The sequence below is a fragment of the Colletotrichum spaethianum genome (assembly GCF_022836535.1).
Source record: "Colletotrichum spaethianum MAFF 239500 DNA, contig01, whole genome shotgun sequence".
NCBI lineage: Eukaryota > Fungi > Ascomycota > Sordariomycetes > Glomerellales > Glomerellaceae > Colletotrichum > Colletotrichum spaethianum.
This window is the reverse complement of record NW_026054771.1, coordinates 3,237,213-3,255,461: the sequence shown is the minus strand read 5'-3', so window position 1 is coordinate 3,255,461 and position 18,249 is coordinate 3,237,213. Positions and strand designations below refer to the sequence as shown.

At 48.7% G+C, this 18,249-nt stretch overlaps 3 protein-coding genes across 3 annotated transcripts; 2 read left to right on the top strand and 1 right to left on the bottom strand.

Annotated features, from left to right (window-relative positions):
• Positions 1-285: 285 nt before the first annotated feature.
• Positions 286-8,133, top strand: ColSpa_00863 (highly reducing polyketide synthase gloL; the record flags this gene model as incomplete). The annotated part of the gene is made up of 4 exons (XM_049267075.1): positions 286-2,170; positions 2,248-6,170; positions 6,258-6,332; positions 6,409-8,133. The coding sequence occupies 4 exons, from the start codon at positions 286-288 to the stop codon at positions 8,131-8,133; spliced, it is 7,608 nt and encodes a 2,535-aa protein (XP_049123032.1).
• A 1,861-nt stretch (positions 8,134-9,994) lies between these two features.
• On the top strand, positions 9,995-11,631 carry ColSpa_00862 (uncharacterized protein; the record flags this gene model as incomplete). The annotated part of the gene is made up of 5 exons (XM_049267074.1): positions 9,995-10,477; positions 10,523-10,555; positions 10,721-11,012; positions 11,070-11,500; positions 11,557-11,631. The coding sequence occupies 5 exons, from the start codon at positions 9,995-9,997 to the stop codon at positions 11,629-11,631; spliced, it is 1,314 nt and encodes a 437-aa protein (XP_049123031.1).
• Positions 11,632-16,131: 4,500 nt separating this feature from the next.
• ColSpa_00861 (lignostilbene-alpha,beta-dioxygenase isozyme III) lies at positions 16,132-17,661 on the bottom strand (the record flags this gene model as incomplete). Its single annotated transcript, XM_049267073.1, has 1 exon — positions 16,132-17,661. One exon carries the CDS (start codon positions 17,659-17,661, stop codon positions 16,132-16,134), a length of 1,530 nt encoding a protein of 509 aa, XP_049123030.1.
• Positions 17,662-18,249: the final 588 nt, after the last annotated feature.

Genomic DNA, 18,249 nt, shown 5'->3' with positions numbered 1-18,249 from the left:
GAATACCGAAACACTAGTTCCAAACCATCTCCGAGCAAAGCTTGTCACTTCGAGCGTCGAGTTTATCTATGGATGTTGGTGCCCCACGAGTCGTGAGAGAGAAGTCGAGGAGGTAAATGGATTCCCTCATGGTAAAGCGGCACTCTTCACTCCACATTCAAAACTGCCTTCATATTTCAGGAATCATACAGACAGCAAAATTGAGCCGGTATCAGCAAGTCTTAGTCATAGACCCTGTTACCTCAAATTGCCAGCGAATTGCCAAAGCCAGCGAAGCCAATAGAAATGTTGTCAGAGTTGCCAAAGTATTATGGTGGAGAGTCGATTCCAAGTGCCACAGGCAACGATGACAGCGACGCCACTACCAACCACGTCAATGGCTATGGCATCGAAGGCAACGAGTTCAGTAGCCAGCTGGACACTCCGAGTGAACAAAACACGGCCTCTATCGAGCCGGTTGCCATCTGCGGGATGGGTATGCGTCTGCCTGGAGGCGTTACCGACCCTGACGCCTTCTGGGACATGCTTGTGAATAAACGCGACGGACGTTGTTCAGTACCCAAAGACCGCTACAATGTCCAGGCGTGGTACGCACCGGACAAAAAGAGACATGTGCCTAGCGAGTATGGCTATTTTCTCGACAGCAACATCAACCTCAAAAACGTGGACGCTTCCTTCTGGTCTATGACTAAGAAAGAATTGGAGAACTTGGACCCACAGCAACGGTTAGCCCTCGAGGTGGTGTATGAAACCTTCCAGAGCGCGGGCCAGAAGCCGTCGGAGCTCCGGGGAAGGAAGATTGGCGTCTGGGTTGGCAGCTTTGGTGGAGACCGGGCTGAGCTGGATGCCCGCGATCCACAAACCGTTCATCCCTACAATCTACTCAATGGCTTCGACTTCATGCCTGCAGATCGGATTCACTACGAATTTGGATTGATGGGGCCGAGTGTTACTGTTCGGACAGCGTGCAGCTCCTCGCTATTGGGACTACATCAAGCTTGCCATGCCCTGTTTCATGGCGACTGCGAAGCAGCTATAGTGGCGGGTACCAGTATTATATGCTCCCCCACTCTAACCGTTACAATGAACGAACACAACGTTCTATCACCATCGGGAACATGCAAAACATTTGATGCTGAGGCAGACGGTTTTGTGCGCGGAGAAGCCGTGGTAGCTGTATACGTCAAGAGACTCCGTGATGCGGTTCGCGACGGGGATCCAATCCGTTCGGTGGTCCTTTCCACAGCCAGTAACTCTAGCGGGAAGTCTTCCACCATGACGGCTCCGAATCCAGTAGCTCAGGAAGATTTGATCCGGAGAGCTCACGAGCTAGCTGGTATCAATGACTATTCCAAAACAGCAATGATGGAATGTCACGGTACAGGGACGCCTGTGGGCGACCCTATTGAGGCCAACGCGGTGGGCCGCGTCTTCGAAAACCACGGAGGCATCTATATTGGCTCTGTGAAGACCAATATTGGGCACGTTGAAGGCGCAGCTGGCCTTGCGAGTGTTTTAAAGATGACGCTTGCTCTCGAGAACGACACAATTCCTCCAAATGTCAACTTCCAATCCCCCAACCCCAAGATTCTATTTGATCGCTTCAAGCTCAAAGTTCCTACAGAGCCCACTCCTTGGCCCGAAGGGAGAGATAAAGTCATTGGCGTCGGCTCATATGGAGTAGGCGGATCTAATGCCTACGCACTTCTTTCCTCAGCTGGTCACCTTGGTATTCGAGGCAGAGACACGGGGAGAAATACAAATCTGCCTGTCGCGTCAATCTCTGGTGCAGAGTCTCCTAAGCTTCTTCTTTTCTCCGCCAAGCATCCCCAGGCGCTCGAGAAGATGGTAAACCGCCATCAGGCCTACTGCTTAGCCCACCCTGGCCGACTGGGCAGCATGGCGTATACACTAGCTATGAAACGGGAGACACTAGGCCACCGTGCTTGTTGCGTAGCCAATGGCATTGATGACTGGGAAACTCTCAAGTCGACTCGTCACGGTCTGGATGAGACGGCCCAGCTGGTCTTCATCTTCACTGGGCAGGGCGCACAGTGGGCTCAGATGGGGAAGTCTCTGATACAGGACATCTCCTCGTTCGAGAAGTCAATAGCGGTCATGGATAACATACTACAGGAGCTACCAGATGCTCCGGATTGGAAGTTGAAAGGTACGTCGAAGGGATCCATTGTCGGCTAGCCGTCGTTGGCCAAATCAACAACCAAACTGACATACCTAATTAAATAGACCAGATCCTAGCACCAAAGAAGGTTTCTATGATCAACGACGCACAAATCTCGCAGGCTTGCTGCACAGCTCTCCAAGTGGCTCTCGTCGATATTCTGGAAACATACAATATCAAGCCGAGGGCGGTGCTAGGTCATTCCTCAGGCGAAATCTCGGCGGCATACGCTAGCGGAGCAATCACCCAGCGCGAGGCTATCATCATCGCGTACTATCGTGGAAAGGTCTTGGGGGCTGTAGAAGGCTCTGTCGGCGGCATGGCCGCTATCGGTCTGGGAAAGGCGCAAGTCACACCATACCTTCGACCCGGCGTGCTTGTTGGATGCGAAAACAGTCCCAACAGCATTACACTCACCGGAGACAAGAACGCGCTCGACTTAGTCGTTCAGGATATAAAGAAAGCTTACCCAGAAGTGCTTGCCAGGGCCCTGCAGGTAGACAGGGCCTATCACTCCCATCACATGCAAAGCGTGGCTTTACGATACCTTGAGCTTCTCCGGCCATACGTGAAGCCCCGTGACCCAAGAACACTGTTCATATCAAGCGTTGGGAACAACGTTATCTCTAAGGGAGCTGATCTTGGTCCTGCTTACTGGGTTCAAAATTTGGTGTCGCCTGTCCTTTTCAGTGGAGCTGTAAGTACGACAATACAAGCACTGAAATCGGAAAAGGTCTTCCTTGAGATTGGCCCGCACTCTGCACTAGCGGGTCCCATTCGTCAGATCATGGGGGCTGAGAAAATCAACGCCGAGTACATCAATGTCCTCACCCGCGGCCGGGATTCGCACCAGGAGCTACTCCGTGCTGTTGGTGAGCTGTGGCTGCATGACCAGCCTGTGGCCTTGAACCGCGTCATCAAGAAGGGGGAAGTACTTACAGACCTCCCACTATATCCTTGGCACTACGAAGAACCGCTATGGCACGAGTCTAGACTCTCCGAAGAGTACCGTTTTCGTAGATTCCGGCACCATGAACTCCTTGGCAGTAGGATTTCGGAGAGTACAAGCGCTAATCCTGCTTGGCGAAACGTGTTACGTCTCGAGGATGTGCCTTGGATCGCAGAACACGAGATTGAGGGCAGCATCATTGTTCCAGGTGTCTCATACTTATTAATGGCTGGTGAGGCTGTTCGACAGCTCACGGACGAAGTCAGCTTCACCTGCAAGCAAGTAAATTTCAATGCTGCGATGCTCATGAACTATGAGAGCCAGACAGAAGTTATTACTCAGCTTACTAGGATTGGCCTAACCGACTCGGTAGACTCAGATTGGTACGATTTCACTATCTCGACCCACCGCGATGGGAGTTGGGTGAAGCATGCATCTGGAAAAGTCCGTGGCGGCGGCGAAGGGGTAGACAGCAGCGTGGAAATGCCCGGCGCTGGGGTCAGTCGCAGCAACTTTGCAAGGGTGTGCTCTTCCGTTTCCTGGTATCGCAAGTTTAGATCTCTCGGTCTAGAGTATGGTCCCCGCTTTAGTGGCATGGACGTCACTGCCGACCCCTTGACGCCGAAGGTCGAGGCGACCATGAAACTTGTCCTACTTTCGGGAGAGGAAAGGTACTACTCTATACACCCAGGAGTCTTGGATCGTCTCGTACAAAGCTTGTACATAGCCGCTGCACACGGCCTGACGAGAAATTGCAATACGCTAGCCCTCGTTGGTTATGTTGACGAGTTCACCTTGACCCCTCCCCCAGCGCGAGCCGAAGAGTTAAGCTTGCTGGCCGAGGTTACGGAACAGAGACCTGGGTCGTTTTTCGGCAGTGTTTCTGCATCCGTCGATGGTCGAAACGCAGTCGTGAGCTCCAAGGGCTGGCAACTGTCTAGGATCAGCGAGTTCAGTGAGAAAAATACGAATCTGAACCCCCACGGAGCTGCCCAGCTAGAGTGGCGCGAAGACATTGAATTCATCGATCCCGCATCTGTCATCTTCCCAGCCATAAACGCCGACAAAGCAGAGCTATATCGGCTTCTGGATCGGTATAATGTGCTGTCTATGGCGCGCACCCTCGACAACGTACGCTGTTCTCCTGAACCATGTCGACATCACCTTAGCAAATATCGAAAATGGCTTGAGCACGCGGTCAGTGGTTTCGCCTCTGGGTCACTCAAGTGCCCCGGCGTCCCGGACGCTGCCAAACTCGTCACCATGACCGCAGAGTCGCGGGATGAGCTGCTTTCATCCCTCTTCAATCAGCTACAAGGAACCAAGGTTCATGCCCCAGCAACCGCTATCAAGCGTGTTAGCTCCAGCTGCGAAGGTGTCTTTAATGGTGATACCAATGAGCTTGAGCTCCTCCTAGCGGATGGCGTCTTGCAACATGTATACGACTGCCTGCTTTTGGACACAGATTCATCGGCATTCTTGTCATTGATCGGACATAAGAAGCCGAATCTTCGAGTGCTAGAAATCGGGGCTGGAACTGGGGGCGCAACCGCCAGTACCCTTCGAAGCTTGACATCAGAACATGGGAAGAGATTCTACCAGTCTTACACATACACAGACATATCTCCTGGCTTCTTCGCTGATGCGAGGGAGAGATTCAAGGACTATTCAGGACTGCAGTTCGCTTTGCTTGACATCAGCAAAGATCCTCTAGAACAAGGTTTCAAGGCCGCATCCTATGACCTCGTCATTGCGTGGAACGTGATACACGCTACGCCTAAGCTGAGTGAGTCATTGAAAAACATAAGAAAGTTGATACACCCTCAGGGATGGCTCCTTCTGCAAGAGATCGCTCCCGTGACGCCGTGGATCAATCACTGTTTCGGAGTCATACCAGGCTGGTGGCTCGGTGAGGCAGATGGCCGCGTCTCCGCACCCCACGTCAGCTGGGAACGCTGGAAAAAGGAGCTTTCGGAGTCTGGATTTGTTGATACAACAAATTCTTTCGACAGCTACACAAACAACAATATCGTTTCTCGACCAGCGTCCAGCCTATACCGTCCAAAACGGGTAACGCTCCTGAAACACGCTGGTCAAGAAGTCCAATACATCCGTGCTAGTCTACAGGCGGCTGCATATAAGGTCGACGAATATGTCCTGGAGGACTTGACGGCAAGGCTAGCTCCAGGCCAAGACGTCATCTCAACTCTGGACATGTCATATCCCTTCCTTTCTAGTTTATCTGAGGAAAGTTACGTTCATCTTCAACGGTTTATCAAAGCCGCCTGCAATGAACAATGTGGTATCCTCTGGATCACAGGCCCATGCCAAGTCGGCGAAACAATCAAGCCAGAGTATGCGCCGATACTAGGCCTCGCCCGCGCCCTACGAACGGAGCTAGGGCTCGATCTTGCTACCTTCGAAATGGACAGCTTATCCATGACGAGAGCGGCCGAAATCATCCAGAAAGTGTACGGCGAGTTTGAGAAGCGTATCTCGGATGAGGCCGACGCAAATCCCGAGTTCGAGTGGGCGTATGTAGAAGGAAAGGTCTTTGTCGGTCGCTATCACTACATGAAAGTCGCGCAAGAATCTCAAGTGCTGCCGGAAAGCATGACTGTGCGCAAGTTGGAGCAGCGGAAGCCGGGCTTCACCGACACACTCTGCTGGAAGCCGCTCCCTGCTACAGCACTTCAGAAAGGAGAAGTTAGGGTCGATGTAAAGGCTATCGGAATGAACTACAAGGATGTACTCATTGCGCAAGGTGTCATAACTGACATGGCCGCCATCGACGCCGGATTCGGCCTGGAATGTTCTGGCGTGGTCTCAGAAGCAGGGCCGGGTGTCGATAAGGTGAAGGCGGGCGATCGAGTCGCCGTTATATCGAGCGGTTCTTTCACGAACAACAAAATTGTGTCGCAAGATTTGTGCTGCAAGATACCGAACAGGATGAGCTTTGAGGAGGCTGCTGGCATCCCCGTTGCTTACTGCACCGCGTTCCATTCGATATTCAACTTGGGCAAGGCCAGCAAAGGAATGGTAGGTGATATACCCCCAATCACTTTCGGTCGATGAACAACGAGAGAAGCCTCTTCTAGTCAATAGCTAAAATTTCCTTGTTTAAAGAGTATCCTCATACACTCAGCGACTGGAGGGTTGGGTATGGCGGCGCTCCAACTCGCCCAGACACTGGAAGCCGATGTGAGTTAATCACCTATTATCTTGGCTATGCCGTGAGTGAGAGACGTGGAAAACGGAGCTGATGGATTTGGAGCAGATCTATTGTACTGTCGGTAACCAAAGCAAGAGAGATTTCCTCGTCAAAGAATGCAAAATTCCTCCGGAGCATATCTTCAACTCCCGCGACTCATCCTTCTTAGCGAAGATCATGGCAGTTACACAAGGGCGTGGTGTTGACCTCGTTCTCAACCAGCTTTCGGGAGAGCTGCTCCATGCGTCTTGGCAGTGCGTAGCAGAATTCGGTACATTCGTCGAACTCGGCCGCAGGGACTTCCTTGGACATGCGAAGCTGGCAATGGAACGATTCGAATCGAATCGGACCTTTGTTGGTGTCGACTTGACGCACGTGTGGGTCCGGAAGCCGCGAATCATTGGGGCTATCCTGGAACGGGTGGTTCACTTATGGACTCAGGGTCATGTCAAGCCTTGGATAGCTTCCACCTTCTCAGCCGCTCAGATTTCTCAGCCTTTTCGACTAATGCAGAAGAGTCAACATATAGGCAAACTCGTTGTCACAATGCCGGAAGACGCTAGTCTACAAGCGCTCCCTTCTGAGCCCATCTACAAGACGCTTAAGCTGCGGCATGATCGGTCATATCTCTTTACTGGTGGTCTCGGCTCCCTGGGTATTGGTATAGCTACATGGCTTGTCGAAAAGGGGGCTAGTGAGATCATATTCTTGTCGCGCTCTGCAGGCTCTTTGCAAAAACATGACCGGTTCGCCAAGGAGCTTGCGGCATTGGGGTGCAAGGCGACGATTGTGTCCGGTGACGTTGCCAAGTACGACGATGTTGCGAGGGCTATTGATACAGCCATGATGCCAGTAGGAGGCGTGTTACACGCTGCCATGGTTCTTCGGGATAGCAGCTTCCTCACTATGAGTTGGGCCGATTGGCTCATGGCATCACAACCCAAGATCGACGGAACCAGGAACATCCATGAGGCGCTATTGAGGCAGCAGCCCGAAGTCAAGGTTGACTTCTTCTTCTTCTTCAGCTCTACTGCCACCACAGGTGGTTGGTGGGGACAGGCTAATTATCATGCCGGTAACGCGTACATGGAGTCTTTCGCTGCTTACAGGCGCCACCTAGGATTGGCTGCTAGTGTGCTAAACGTCGGTTTCATCAGCGATGTCGGTTACGTAGCTGATCGGCCTGGGGCGACCGACTCCGCTAAGGCGACAGGCCAATGGTTCAACACGGAAGTTGAGCTTCTAGATTGTATCGAACGCTTGTTGATGGAACTGTCAACTGGCACCGAAACCCCAACGCCTTCTTTCCGGGTACAAACGTGTCTACTGGCCATGGGAATGAGGTCTACTATACCGTTAACTTCGAAAAGCTGCCGTGTTCCCTGGAAGAAGGATCGCCGTATGCTGGCCTTGCGCAGCCTAGAGTCAGATGACTCTGAGGGACCCTCGGGCTCAGATTTGATGTCCAACGAGGAGCTCAACAGCGCGATTCGGGAGCTCAGGTCTAACATTGTCTCACTTCAGTCAGACGAGACGACGGCGTTCCTAGCTACGCATATCGGAAAAACGCTCTGTAGATTCCTGCTAAAACCAGACACAGACATCGACCTTCATGCTCGACTCGCAGATATTGGGATGGACTCGTTGGTAAGCATAGAGGTAAGGGCTTGGATTAGGCAGTGGATGGGTGTAGACTTGGCCACGCTTGAGATCACAAGTTCGGAAAATTTATGGAAGCTTGCTGTTGCAGTACAACAGAGAATGATTTTCAAGTACAACTCTAAGACATAAGTTTTGGAACTGTAGAGGCATATCTTACTAGGGTATCTGTTTTAAAGTCTTAGAGAACTCAATATCTTTTGTTTAGATGATGTAGGAGAGAGTTTTTATTTGGAGTTCTCTTCCGCAGAAACTACCGCACCCTTGCCGCTTCAATGAACTCTCAAGTGAGTCTGTTAGAGTTGCAACCTTTCTCATGTTCTCTTTTACATCTTCTGATCTCCATAGCAAGGTGTTTCATCTTCTAATAACGCTCAACCTGTATACTGGCATTCTCGCCTTCCTGAAAGCTCGATACACATCAAAAATGTTACTTGAGCAAGAAAATGTGACCGGGAACGTGTGGGTTGGCGACAGCATCAGAATCAAACGACCGTCTGGGGAGTAGACCAGTCACTGCGCCTGGCAGAATGGAAAACACGCCGTGGACCGAGATGAAGGCATTTTGCATCAGTCTAGGGTCGTTGAGGAATCAAATCGAAGGGTTGCTCTGTCTTCAGGTTCCAAAAATTGATAACATGCAAGCAAAAACATTCACATAACCCTTCGCTTTATTACAATAGAGTCCGAAAGGGATATTTATTATACAAACCGAGCAGTTGCATCTCAGCTAACTGGACTTCGGACCAATTCCCTACTCTAAGCACGACAATAGTAATTAATAACAATATTTCTGATGCAATTAATAGCCTTCATAAACCATAAATAGCAGGTGAAAGAGCACTAATTTCTGAAACAATAAGAAATCAAGATCTTGTCAGGGCTGATAAGCGCAAGGATGTGTAGTAGAATTCTGCGACTTGAGGTGCGGTCCATCAGCGGCCTTATCTACGCAAGCCAAGGTGTTAACCCTAACTCTTATTGTAGACATCACGTCTATTCCCTGCGAAGACAGCAAGATGAGCGTGCGGGAGTAGAGTCTCGATGTCCGTCGCTCTCTGTGCTGGGGAGGGGCAATGTGAGTTTTACGGATAGACTTGGCCCTGTAGTATTTCAACGACAAGCCAAACCTGAGTCTGTCGTTTGTTGCTTTCTCTGGCTCATCAGTGTCCTTAAAAAGCAAGCTTTCGGCCTTTGAATGCAGTGCTGGGGGGTTTGCATTGGGACACGCTCCCCCGTACGCAAAGAGACAATGGTTTTGCGACGCTAATTCTTACCTAAGGCGTGCCAGCGCCCCAGTTTCTTTTCTTTCGTTGCCACTGCTATGGTCAGCATTCTCCTCACGAACCGACATCGTCAATCGACATCAGGGAATTGAACGCTGTATATCGGCGTGTGTGATATCTGAACGCCACGCACGATACAGAGAGTATGCCTAGCCCTTTGAATTTTCAACGTGAAGGAAAGCCCCTCGAGCAAGAGCAGACAAGCTCAATAACCATGCTGTTAACTCCGATGTTTATGTGCCATATAGGTTACCTATGCTTCATATACAAGGGGAATTTATGCGTAACAGGGATAAAAATATTTCTAGCACAAACCTTGTTCATCTTCTATGCGTAAGCCATACTCTTGCATATTAATGTGAAATTAGCAGTTCAAGTTTGCTGAATGTTTCAGGCATCCGCAAAGGAAAAGCAAATAAAGACTAGGTCAATGAGCCATCCAGAGGCAGAGACCGCAGAGTTTTGACGCCGTAAGGTCAAGGCCGACCTCAATTGTTTCAGCATTCCATCATGATGGTCGAAGCAGCGCTACTGCCTGGCGCCACCCACGGCTGCCTAACACTTGATCCACTGATAACGGAAAGCATACTACTACAAGTCAACGATATCAAGCGCTCGCCTACCAGCTTTTATATAAAGGCAACAAGGATGCGACTTCTTATCGGGTTTTCCCCTACTCAAGCCAGGCCCGACCTCCCTCACCCATTATGCCGTCCGATACAGGGTTACAAACTGCTTCCGCATATTCTGATAATGCGAGTAGCAGTCATGAAAGCAATGCAGAACACTCCAAAAATAACGAGCTTCTTGACAGCCTCAGACGCATCCTAGCGGACCAAAGCCATCTCTTCGCGTGCGGGGGTGATATTCCCATTCGTGAGCTCAAGGTACCAGCTGAAGCTTCTGGTCACTTTGAGCTGCCGTTACTTGCCAGTGAGCGAAAAGAGTCGGATCCCATTACGATCCGGTGGGACCTGAATGGAACTGCAGACAGCTGTGCCAAAAGCAGTCTGCCACCAGCCCAAGGAGCGGAGACCGGGCTGGATCGGCTCCTTCAGCAGTGTCGGCCTGCCACCTTCGGTCGTGGTGGTCAAGACATCTATGACGAGATCTATCGCAAAGCTGTCCAAATAGACCCAGCTACATTTTGTACCACATTTGACCCCTACTCGGCGGGAATTATTGACGCCGTAAGTCAGGTACTACTGCCAACCGTCTCCGATTCAACTATGCAGCGAAGCGTACGTGCCGAGCTGTACAAACTCAATGTAAGTCGGAACTCCCTTAGCTTCAGTCCTATACAGGCTTATTGTTAACAGCTTGGATGAAGGTATATTCCGGACCTTCAGGAAGATTCAAGCCGCACGTTGACACGCCACGTTCCTCGTCTCACTTTTGGGTCCCTCGTGATTTGCCTCCCTATAAAGCACCAGGGCGGCCATCTAAAAGTCCGCCACAAGGGGCAGGAGATGACATTTGACTGGAGTGCCAACAGAGAAAACACGACTGATCACGCTAAAATTCGCTGGGCGGCTTTTTACAGCGATTGCGAGCATGAGGTCCTCGAGGTCATCAGCGGCCATCGGCTTACCTTAACATACAACCTATATGCCGTCCGCGGTGCCGGGCGCCTGACCGGTGTATCTCCGACTTTGAACCCAGCCTATCTGCCCCTGTGTCAGGCCCTGAAAGGGATACTGTCTCAAGATCCCTTCAATGGCCGAGGTAAGAACCGATCACCCAACTAGCAAGAATGCTCTTTACTAACCCAGACACCGTTAGGCGGTAAAATGGGCTTCTGGTGCTCGCATGCCTACGCCTACAATCACACTATGGAGACGCCCCTCCCAGCCACATTGAAGGGTGTTGATGCGGTACTTTGGGAAAGCTTTCAAACCCTGAACCTTGATCCTAAAATCGCACCGGTCATCAGAATGAGCGAAGACACCCGAGAGATGTTCTCCGAATGGTACGACGATCCTGAGCGCCATATATACCCTTGGTCCATACGTCTCCGGGACAAGCTACCGTCTACGATGCCATCCGAATTTATCATCGGATACAAGTTCGGCGTCCATATCGATCGGGAATACCAGACAGAATCAATCGAGGAGTATCACGACGCCTATCAGCGATGGGGTTCCTACAGTCGCGAACCAGTTCACTGGCTTACGAAACCGATAGAGTCTGAATTGCAATTAGTGTACACCGCAGTGAGCCAATGTACAGGCCCTCTCCCCCTAGGATATTCAGCTAAGTGATGCAACAGTATGGCAACCAAGCGATCGCGGAAGCCATGTACTCCTACTGTGCAATTCTCGTGGATGTTCCTCCGTATAAATAGGAGGGCAGAGTTACTGAAGATATTAGAGGCAACTTAGGTCTGCTTACACTATGAAAAGGGTATGGTTTAATACTAAAGGAAATAAGTAAATCTAAAAATTATAACGCGAAATAGTTTTAATGTGTTTCACGTTACTGAAGTTAATATAAAGATTAACAGCGTATATGAGTTTACTCGGGTAGTAGATTTAACATTAATAGGGGACTTGTAAGAAGTTATAACAGGTCTATATTTAAGCAAAGATGTAGAGAATTCTTATTATTTCCTTTTATATAGAAACATAGATAACCTTAAATAGGGTTATGTTTCTATGTAGATAGAAGATATATTATAGACTTTTATTTACATATTAACGTAAAAATAAGTAAATATATAGGTTCAAATTCTAAAGAAATATAATCCTAGTGTTGAATGGATTCTCTCTTCCTGAGAGAACCCGTTTGTACGATCGTACTCGGGTTAAAAGTTAGGGTGGACCAAAGATATATTTTCCGTGATTATCTTCCTAACTACAAGACTTGGCTTTCGTACACGAGATATATGATCTCGTACGTCCCTGAGTCAGTTCGGCATGAATATACTTTTGATCCCCTCAATGGATAACCGAGAGCCGAATATCCAGTCTGTGCCCTCTGCCATGATGTGTGTCCCTGAGTCATGCGTGTCGTACAACCAGCTGGTGCTGTTATTCCAACACCTAGAAGGTTTTTAGTTCTATATGTTATAGCTGTTTACCTTACCTACTAAGGTTACATAAATTTAAGCTGCAATGCCGCGCAGGTTACAAGCCCAGCTGCTGTTGTCAAAGACTGATAGACTGAGGATAAAAGGCAAGGGCCTGTTTTCGGTGGTGAAAGCTATGCCGATGGTGAATTGGATTTACCCTCCTAAGGCTGCATTGGCGGCAGAATAATGGAGAATACAGATGCCCCAGCTGCTCGCGACCGTCTGTTTGGGGGCCAGGCTGAAGAGTGCAAGACAGTAAGTCAAGTCAACCGAAGCGTGGGAATTCGGAGGAGACATAACAGAAACTCAAACGGGGCAAGCTACCTTATGCGCCGGGGGATCTATTGGGTGGGTTGATGCCGATGATCTCTCGTACAGCCAGATGCTTGAATCAGTCCCTGATGACCTCAGTAGATGCCCTATTATTAACACGTCTAGAATCAATAGGGCGACTTCTCTGGACCTTGACTGATGGATTTCTAAATCAAGGTCAACAATGATAAATCTATTAAAACTACTCAGAACCCTCTTCCTCAGACATCTCTTTGGTAAACTGACATGTTCGTGCATTGTGCCCAGTGTTTTCGCAGACACCACATCGCCGTTGACCCGTTTCGCTCCTTGATCTGCGACCACTACCCCGACGTGAATCCTCTTCAATCTGAGTTGTTGCCTATCACTGTGATTGAATGTCTTCTCCCTGAACTAAGTAAGACTTTCTCCTTGTCTGAGACGAGTTTTCTTAGCCATCCGACGTCGACTAAGTAGGCTGTTTTCTTCTCGAAGCATCTTGACCTCGGATCTCAAAAGAGCGATCAAATGCAAAACCCCTACTGTTGCTTTAGTAAACTGGTCGATAACATTATTTGTAGGTGTCAGCGAGCTATCCTGGTGACGGGAAATTTGATCTTTAATAAAGGTTGACTGCGAAGTTGCTTCTGTTGGGCTGTTTGGTGTCCTGGAAACCCAAGAGTGTGGTGTTATTGGAAGTGATCCTGAAGGTGTTGCATTGTGTAACTTGACTTCCAGCTTTGATAATACACTCCCTGGATTCAGAGGGACAAGCCGTGTCTCTTTAAAGCCTCCTTAGATGTTTCTTCTTAAGCTCTTGCGTGAAAGCTCTGTGAGATGCAGGGAGAAAGTCCGCCTTCGTAATATAGGTATCACCCTGTCGCATCTTATCCTCAATTTCTCGGCCATACACCGTTTTCAGAGGCCCAAAGAGGATTAAAATAACCTGCTTAGTCGACATTAGAGAGCTAAGAAAACACATCTGCAGCATCAAGGAAGTCTCACTGTAGCTAGTACGGAGGAAATGCAGTTACAGAGGGACGCAACTGCACAGATTCAGGAAGAACGCGTCACCGTAGAAGTATTTGCGAACTAAGGATTAAATCAGGTTAACGACGGTGTGGCATTTATTGGAACACTAGACATAATGCGTGACCGTGCCAGCTTGATAAAGAAACGACTGAGGAAGAGGATTCTAAGTAGTCTTAATTTATTTACTTTTACGAACGTTGAACCTACCCTGGGGTGTTAGCCAGAGCCGCGCAAAGCTAAAACCCCCCTCTTCACGGAGAGGGTAAAAAAAGGGGGTCGCATTTACATAAACTTCAATAACTTTTTAAATTTAAGCCTAAAAAACAATAAGAGATACTTAACTTAACGTACTTGCATAGCGAGTCGCCAGTCATAGCAAGTCGCCACTCTCCTTATCGCCAGAAAAAAGCCCCTTTTTAAACTGTTTATTAAAAATTGAATTTTAGCTTAAAAAGAGTCTAGCTTTATGCTTTAAGCTACGATAAGATTTAACTTAAGAAAGAATATTAAAGAAATTTTCATCTAGCCCTAACCCCTATATCTCTTATCTAGGCCTCTAGATAAGAGGATTACTAAAGATCAAAGTTTTTGTACGGAAATCCCTGTGGATCAAAGCAAAACAAACAGTAAGACTATCAGCGTCAACTAAGATCCCACAGTAACCACATAACTCCCTATGGTTACCTATAACCGTTAAGAACAACTGGTCTTCGATATAGCGCAACTAGGACACTTAGACGTGATCCTCGTAATCCAATGGTTACGAAAACACCACTGTCGGATATCTGACCGTAACAGTGTAATCGTCCTTTTTGGCCCGCCTCTAATCAGTCACATACATATCCACTTCTAAATAACTCTCTGGAAGCATATGGCGCATGATTCCCTATCGACTAATCTTTCTAAAAGGCGGGGATCTCCCAGCTGTCGACCCAGTACGAGAGATGCATCTCGCAAATCTTGTCATCTCTCAGCTTATACAAGCAAAAAAACCGCCATGCTCTAGCCTCTCCTTTTCTGAATTTATGAAAGAAGTTATCCGGGCTGTCATCATGGGCAATAAACGCCGCATCAAGTTCCGACATGATGATGTTGCCCTCTTGAAGTACATGCAAGGGCCGAAGCTCTTCTTTCACATTCTTATGGCCCCCCGCTAGAAGGGCCATCACCTTGTCTCGACCCTCCAGCGTAGCCAACGAGCTTTTGAGAATGAGATCTTCGGTAAAAAAGGCTGCTTTGGCTCCCTCGTCAGAGCTGTTATAGGCAGCGAGATAGTCGGAGTACTTCATCTTTCGTAAGAGTAATTAAAATGTCTAGACAAGTATGATTAGTTAGATACATTAACTGTGGGATCTTAGTTGACGCTGATAGTCTTACTGTTTGTTTTGCTTTGATCCACAGGGATTTCCGTACAAAAACTTTAAATGATATTAAACAACTATTTGATACGGAGTAAACTTCTTATATATGAAGTTGGGATGGATTATAGGCTTTACTTCGAATCAGGTAAGAGACCCCCTCTTGACATGACCCCTCCCCCACTTACTTCGTGGCCCCTCCCCCACTTCCTTCGTGGCCCCTCCTCCACTTACTTCGTGGCCCCTCCCCCACTTGCGTCATGGCCTTTTCCCCACTTGCATCATAGACCCCCAGACAGTCAGTATTGCCCCCGTTTGTGAAATTTTGTAGACACGAAGAGGGCACTGAGCTGACGAAGGTACGTTACTGAGCGATGATTAGCCTTAAATTCTCTAGTGAATTTTCATTCATCACAGCTGTCATTCTAATTGTTGCATTAGTTATCTCCTTGTGTCTAAGTGACTTTCCTCAGCTCTCCTATTCCAGGTCGGATATCATGTGGCCATAAGAGGTTCCATACGTCTGCCTTGTCATCCAAAACATCCTTTCCTGTACCTCATGTCCTAAACGCAGTGATTATGAAATAAATAGTACAGTGATGACGGAAAGCTATTTCTGCTGTGTTACGCTGGTTGTGGCTCAGCCATCAACTCCAGGTTTTGTTTCCGCGAGGCCTCTGGTAAGATGCTAAACACTGCAGTCTTAGCTAACGAAACAATTGTATATCTTGAACTCATATTGCCTGAAAATCATTCTTGAATAAATAGATGACTATTACCTGGTAGCGGTCAGCACTCGCTAGTACTAATGTACTTAGAGATTAACTATGGTAGGTTATGACATGTAGCCATGAGGGCCACAACAGCGATAAATGAGAAGGAACACGTCCTTGTTCCCAAACCACCTTTATGTCCGCAATATGAACTTCCATATATGTAAGCCCTTAGACATGGAATCAAGCTAGGTTCAATGCCAAGCCAAGCAGCAACCAACAAAACGACTTCAGTATGACTTGGTCTAATTCCTACACATTTATTGGAACTAGCGTTAATAACAAAACAAACATTTGTCCTGCAGAACCGTAAATATTGTTTACTTGAATCCCATCAAGTCCTTCACCGGAAGTTCACTCGCATCAACCCAGTTGCCATGTAAACCCTGACGCAACCTGAGAGGTAAATTCACTACGGCAACGGGTCCGTCAGAGAACTTGGCCGTGTCAACCACTACCAAATCACTGACCATCTTGTCCATCCTGTTGACCAGACCAACCAGATAACCGTCGCCCTCCTCTGCGTCTTTGCTTCTGGGAATAAACACAGGCTCCTGCACGAGACTGCTTGAGCCCACACTGCAAAGCTCTGCCTTCCCAGTCTTGGTATCAACCTTGGCCAGCCCGTTGAGACCGGCCATACCAACAAGCGACTTTGCATTCGCTTCCATCTCTAAGTCGGGGATCATGGTAGCGCAGTAGACCCACTTAACGTCTGTCGACACAAAGCGGTCGTCAATGCGAGGAAACTCGCAAAGCTGGTCAAAGATTACGGTAGGGTCGGCCAATTGGGGCAGCTCTGATGATTCGGGAGCAGATACCGCGATGGTAAAACGGGCGAGGCTGACCTTGATATTTTCCGGGTTGAAGTCAGTCGGTTGGTTCCGCGAAGGGAAGAAGCCCAAGGCATTTCCGTAGCAGAGAACTGTATCGAGCCTAATAGACACATCGCCATTGGGACCAGTAACCTGCGTGGCATTGGCAGTATGTGTGCCGAAAGCGTTTTTCCACTTGAACCAGTGGACCTTTTTAGGATCAGCGCCTCGACGGGGGATGACACCGAAGACCATGGGAAGGTTGTAGTCGTAGATCCAATGCGTCTCATGTGCTTCTAGTCTCTCCATCTCACACACCATGGGAATTTGCATGAGAATCAAGTAGTCGTCTGTAATGGCGGCGTCGTGGATAAAGCCGCAGTAGGGAGCATTGAACCAGCACTCCTCGGTCTTCTTGCCATCGGACCCAAGAGCAAAGTAGCAGCAATCAGTAGTAGCGTTGCCTTTCGCTTCATAACCCCAGCAGACTAATTCGCCGGTCTTCGGGTCCAGCTTGGGGTGTGCCGTGAAGCTTCTAGATTTGACTTGGCCCTCGAAATCATAATAGCCCTTCGTTGCTAAACTGTTCGGATCCATAGCGTATGGAAGAGAGCTCTCCTTCAGGGCAAGGAGCTGGCCGTTGAAGTAAACAACATTTGTGTTGGCCGTGCTCTCGATGGCTGCCTTGGCGCAAGGATGGTTGGTGAAAGGGTTGCGGTATACGCCCCATAAACATGTTCGAGCAGCACGTTCCATCTGGAGGCGTTCTGTCTGCACATATGACTGCTGATAATCAACGTGACCATTATGGATGCGGAAGGCTGACACGTTGCCATCCCCGTCAAAGGGGATGAAGTGTGAACCGTTTTTGTAGTATGCTGGAGATAGAAACGGGTCTGGCATGACGCGAAAGAAGGTCCCGCTGATTGACTTTGGAATTTCTCCATGGACCACGAGGTCGCGCACCTGTCCTTCGTAACGGCATGGTGCCTCGAAGCCGGACAGGAAGGGACTTTCAGGGAAAGGGACTGCCATATTGAGTTAAACGAGAAAATTGAACGAGGCGTAGTTTCAGTGTGAGGGTCAACAAACGTGTTAGGATGCTAGCAGCAAAGTAAGACTTGACTACGACAATTGGTTTGAGGAGAGCTGTCCATGGTCGGTTATTTCTGAATAAATATCATAGGTTGGTTGGGCTTAATTTTGAGAGAAGGGCACCACTGTTGATGCGAGTATCAGGGCACCCGTCGACCGAGGAATAGAGGGGAGGATGTGGGGGGTGGGGGGATCACCGTTTGTGTATGTGGAGCGCCACTTTGTAGTAAGGTGCCTGCTTAAACCAGCCCAAGTGGCCTCTGACCCTGTTGGGCCCCTCAATATCGCATGAAAGGTCACTCTATGAATACAGATTAGAGAGCTCTCATATCATCAGTAGTTTTCCTGTCGCCAGGGTATTTGATTGCTTGACGCAGATATTGAAGTACTTTGAAACAAATGCAATGGGCTATTCCCGCGACAACAAAAAAAATCACCGCTCCCACAAATCGAGCAACAATATGGACATCGAACGCGATACTGACCAGATGTACAATCTCCAACCAGTTAAGTAATCACACACATTAA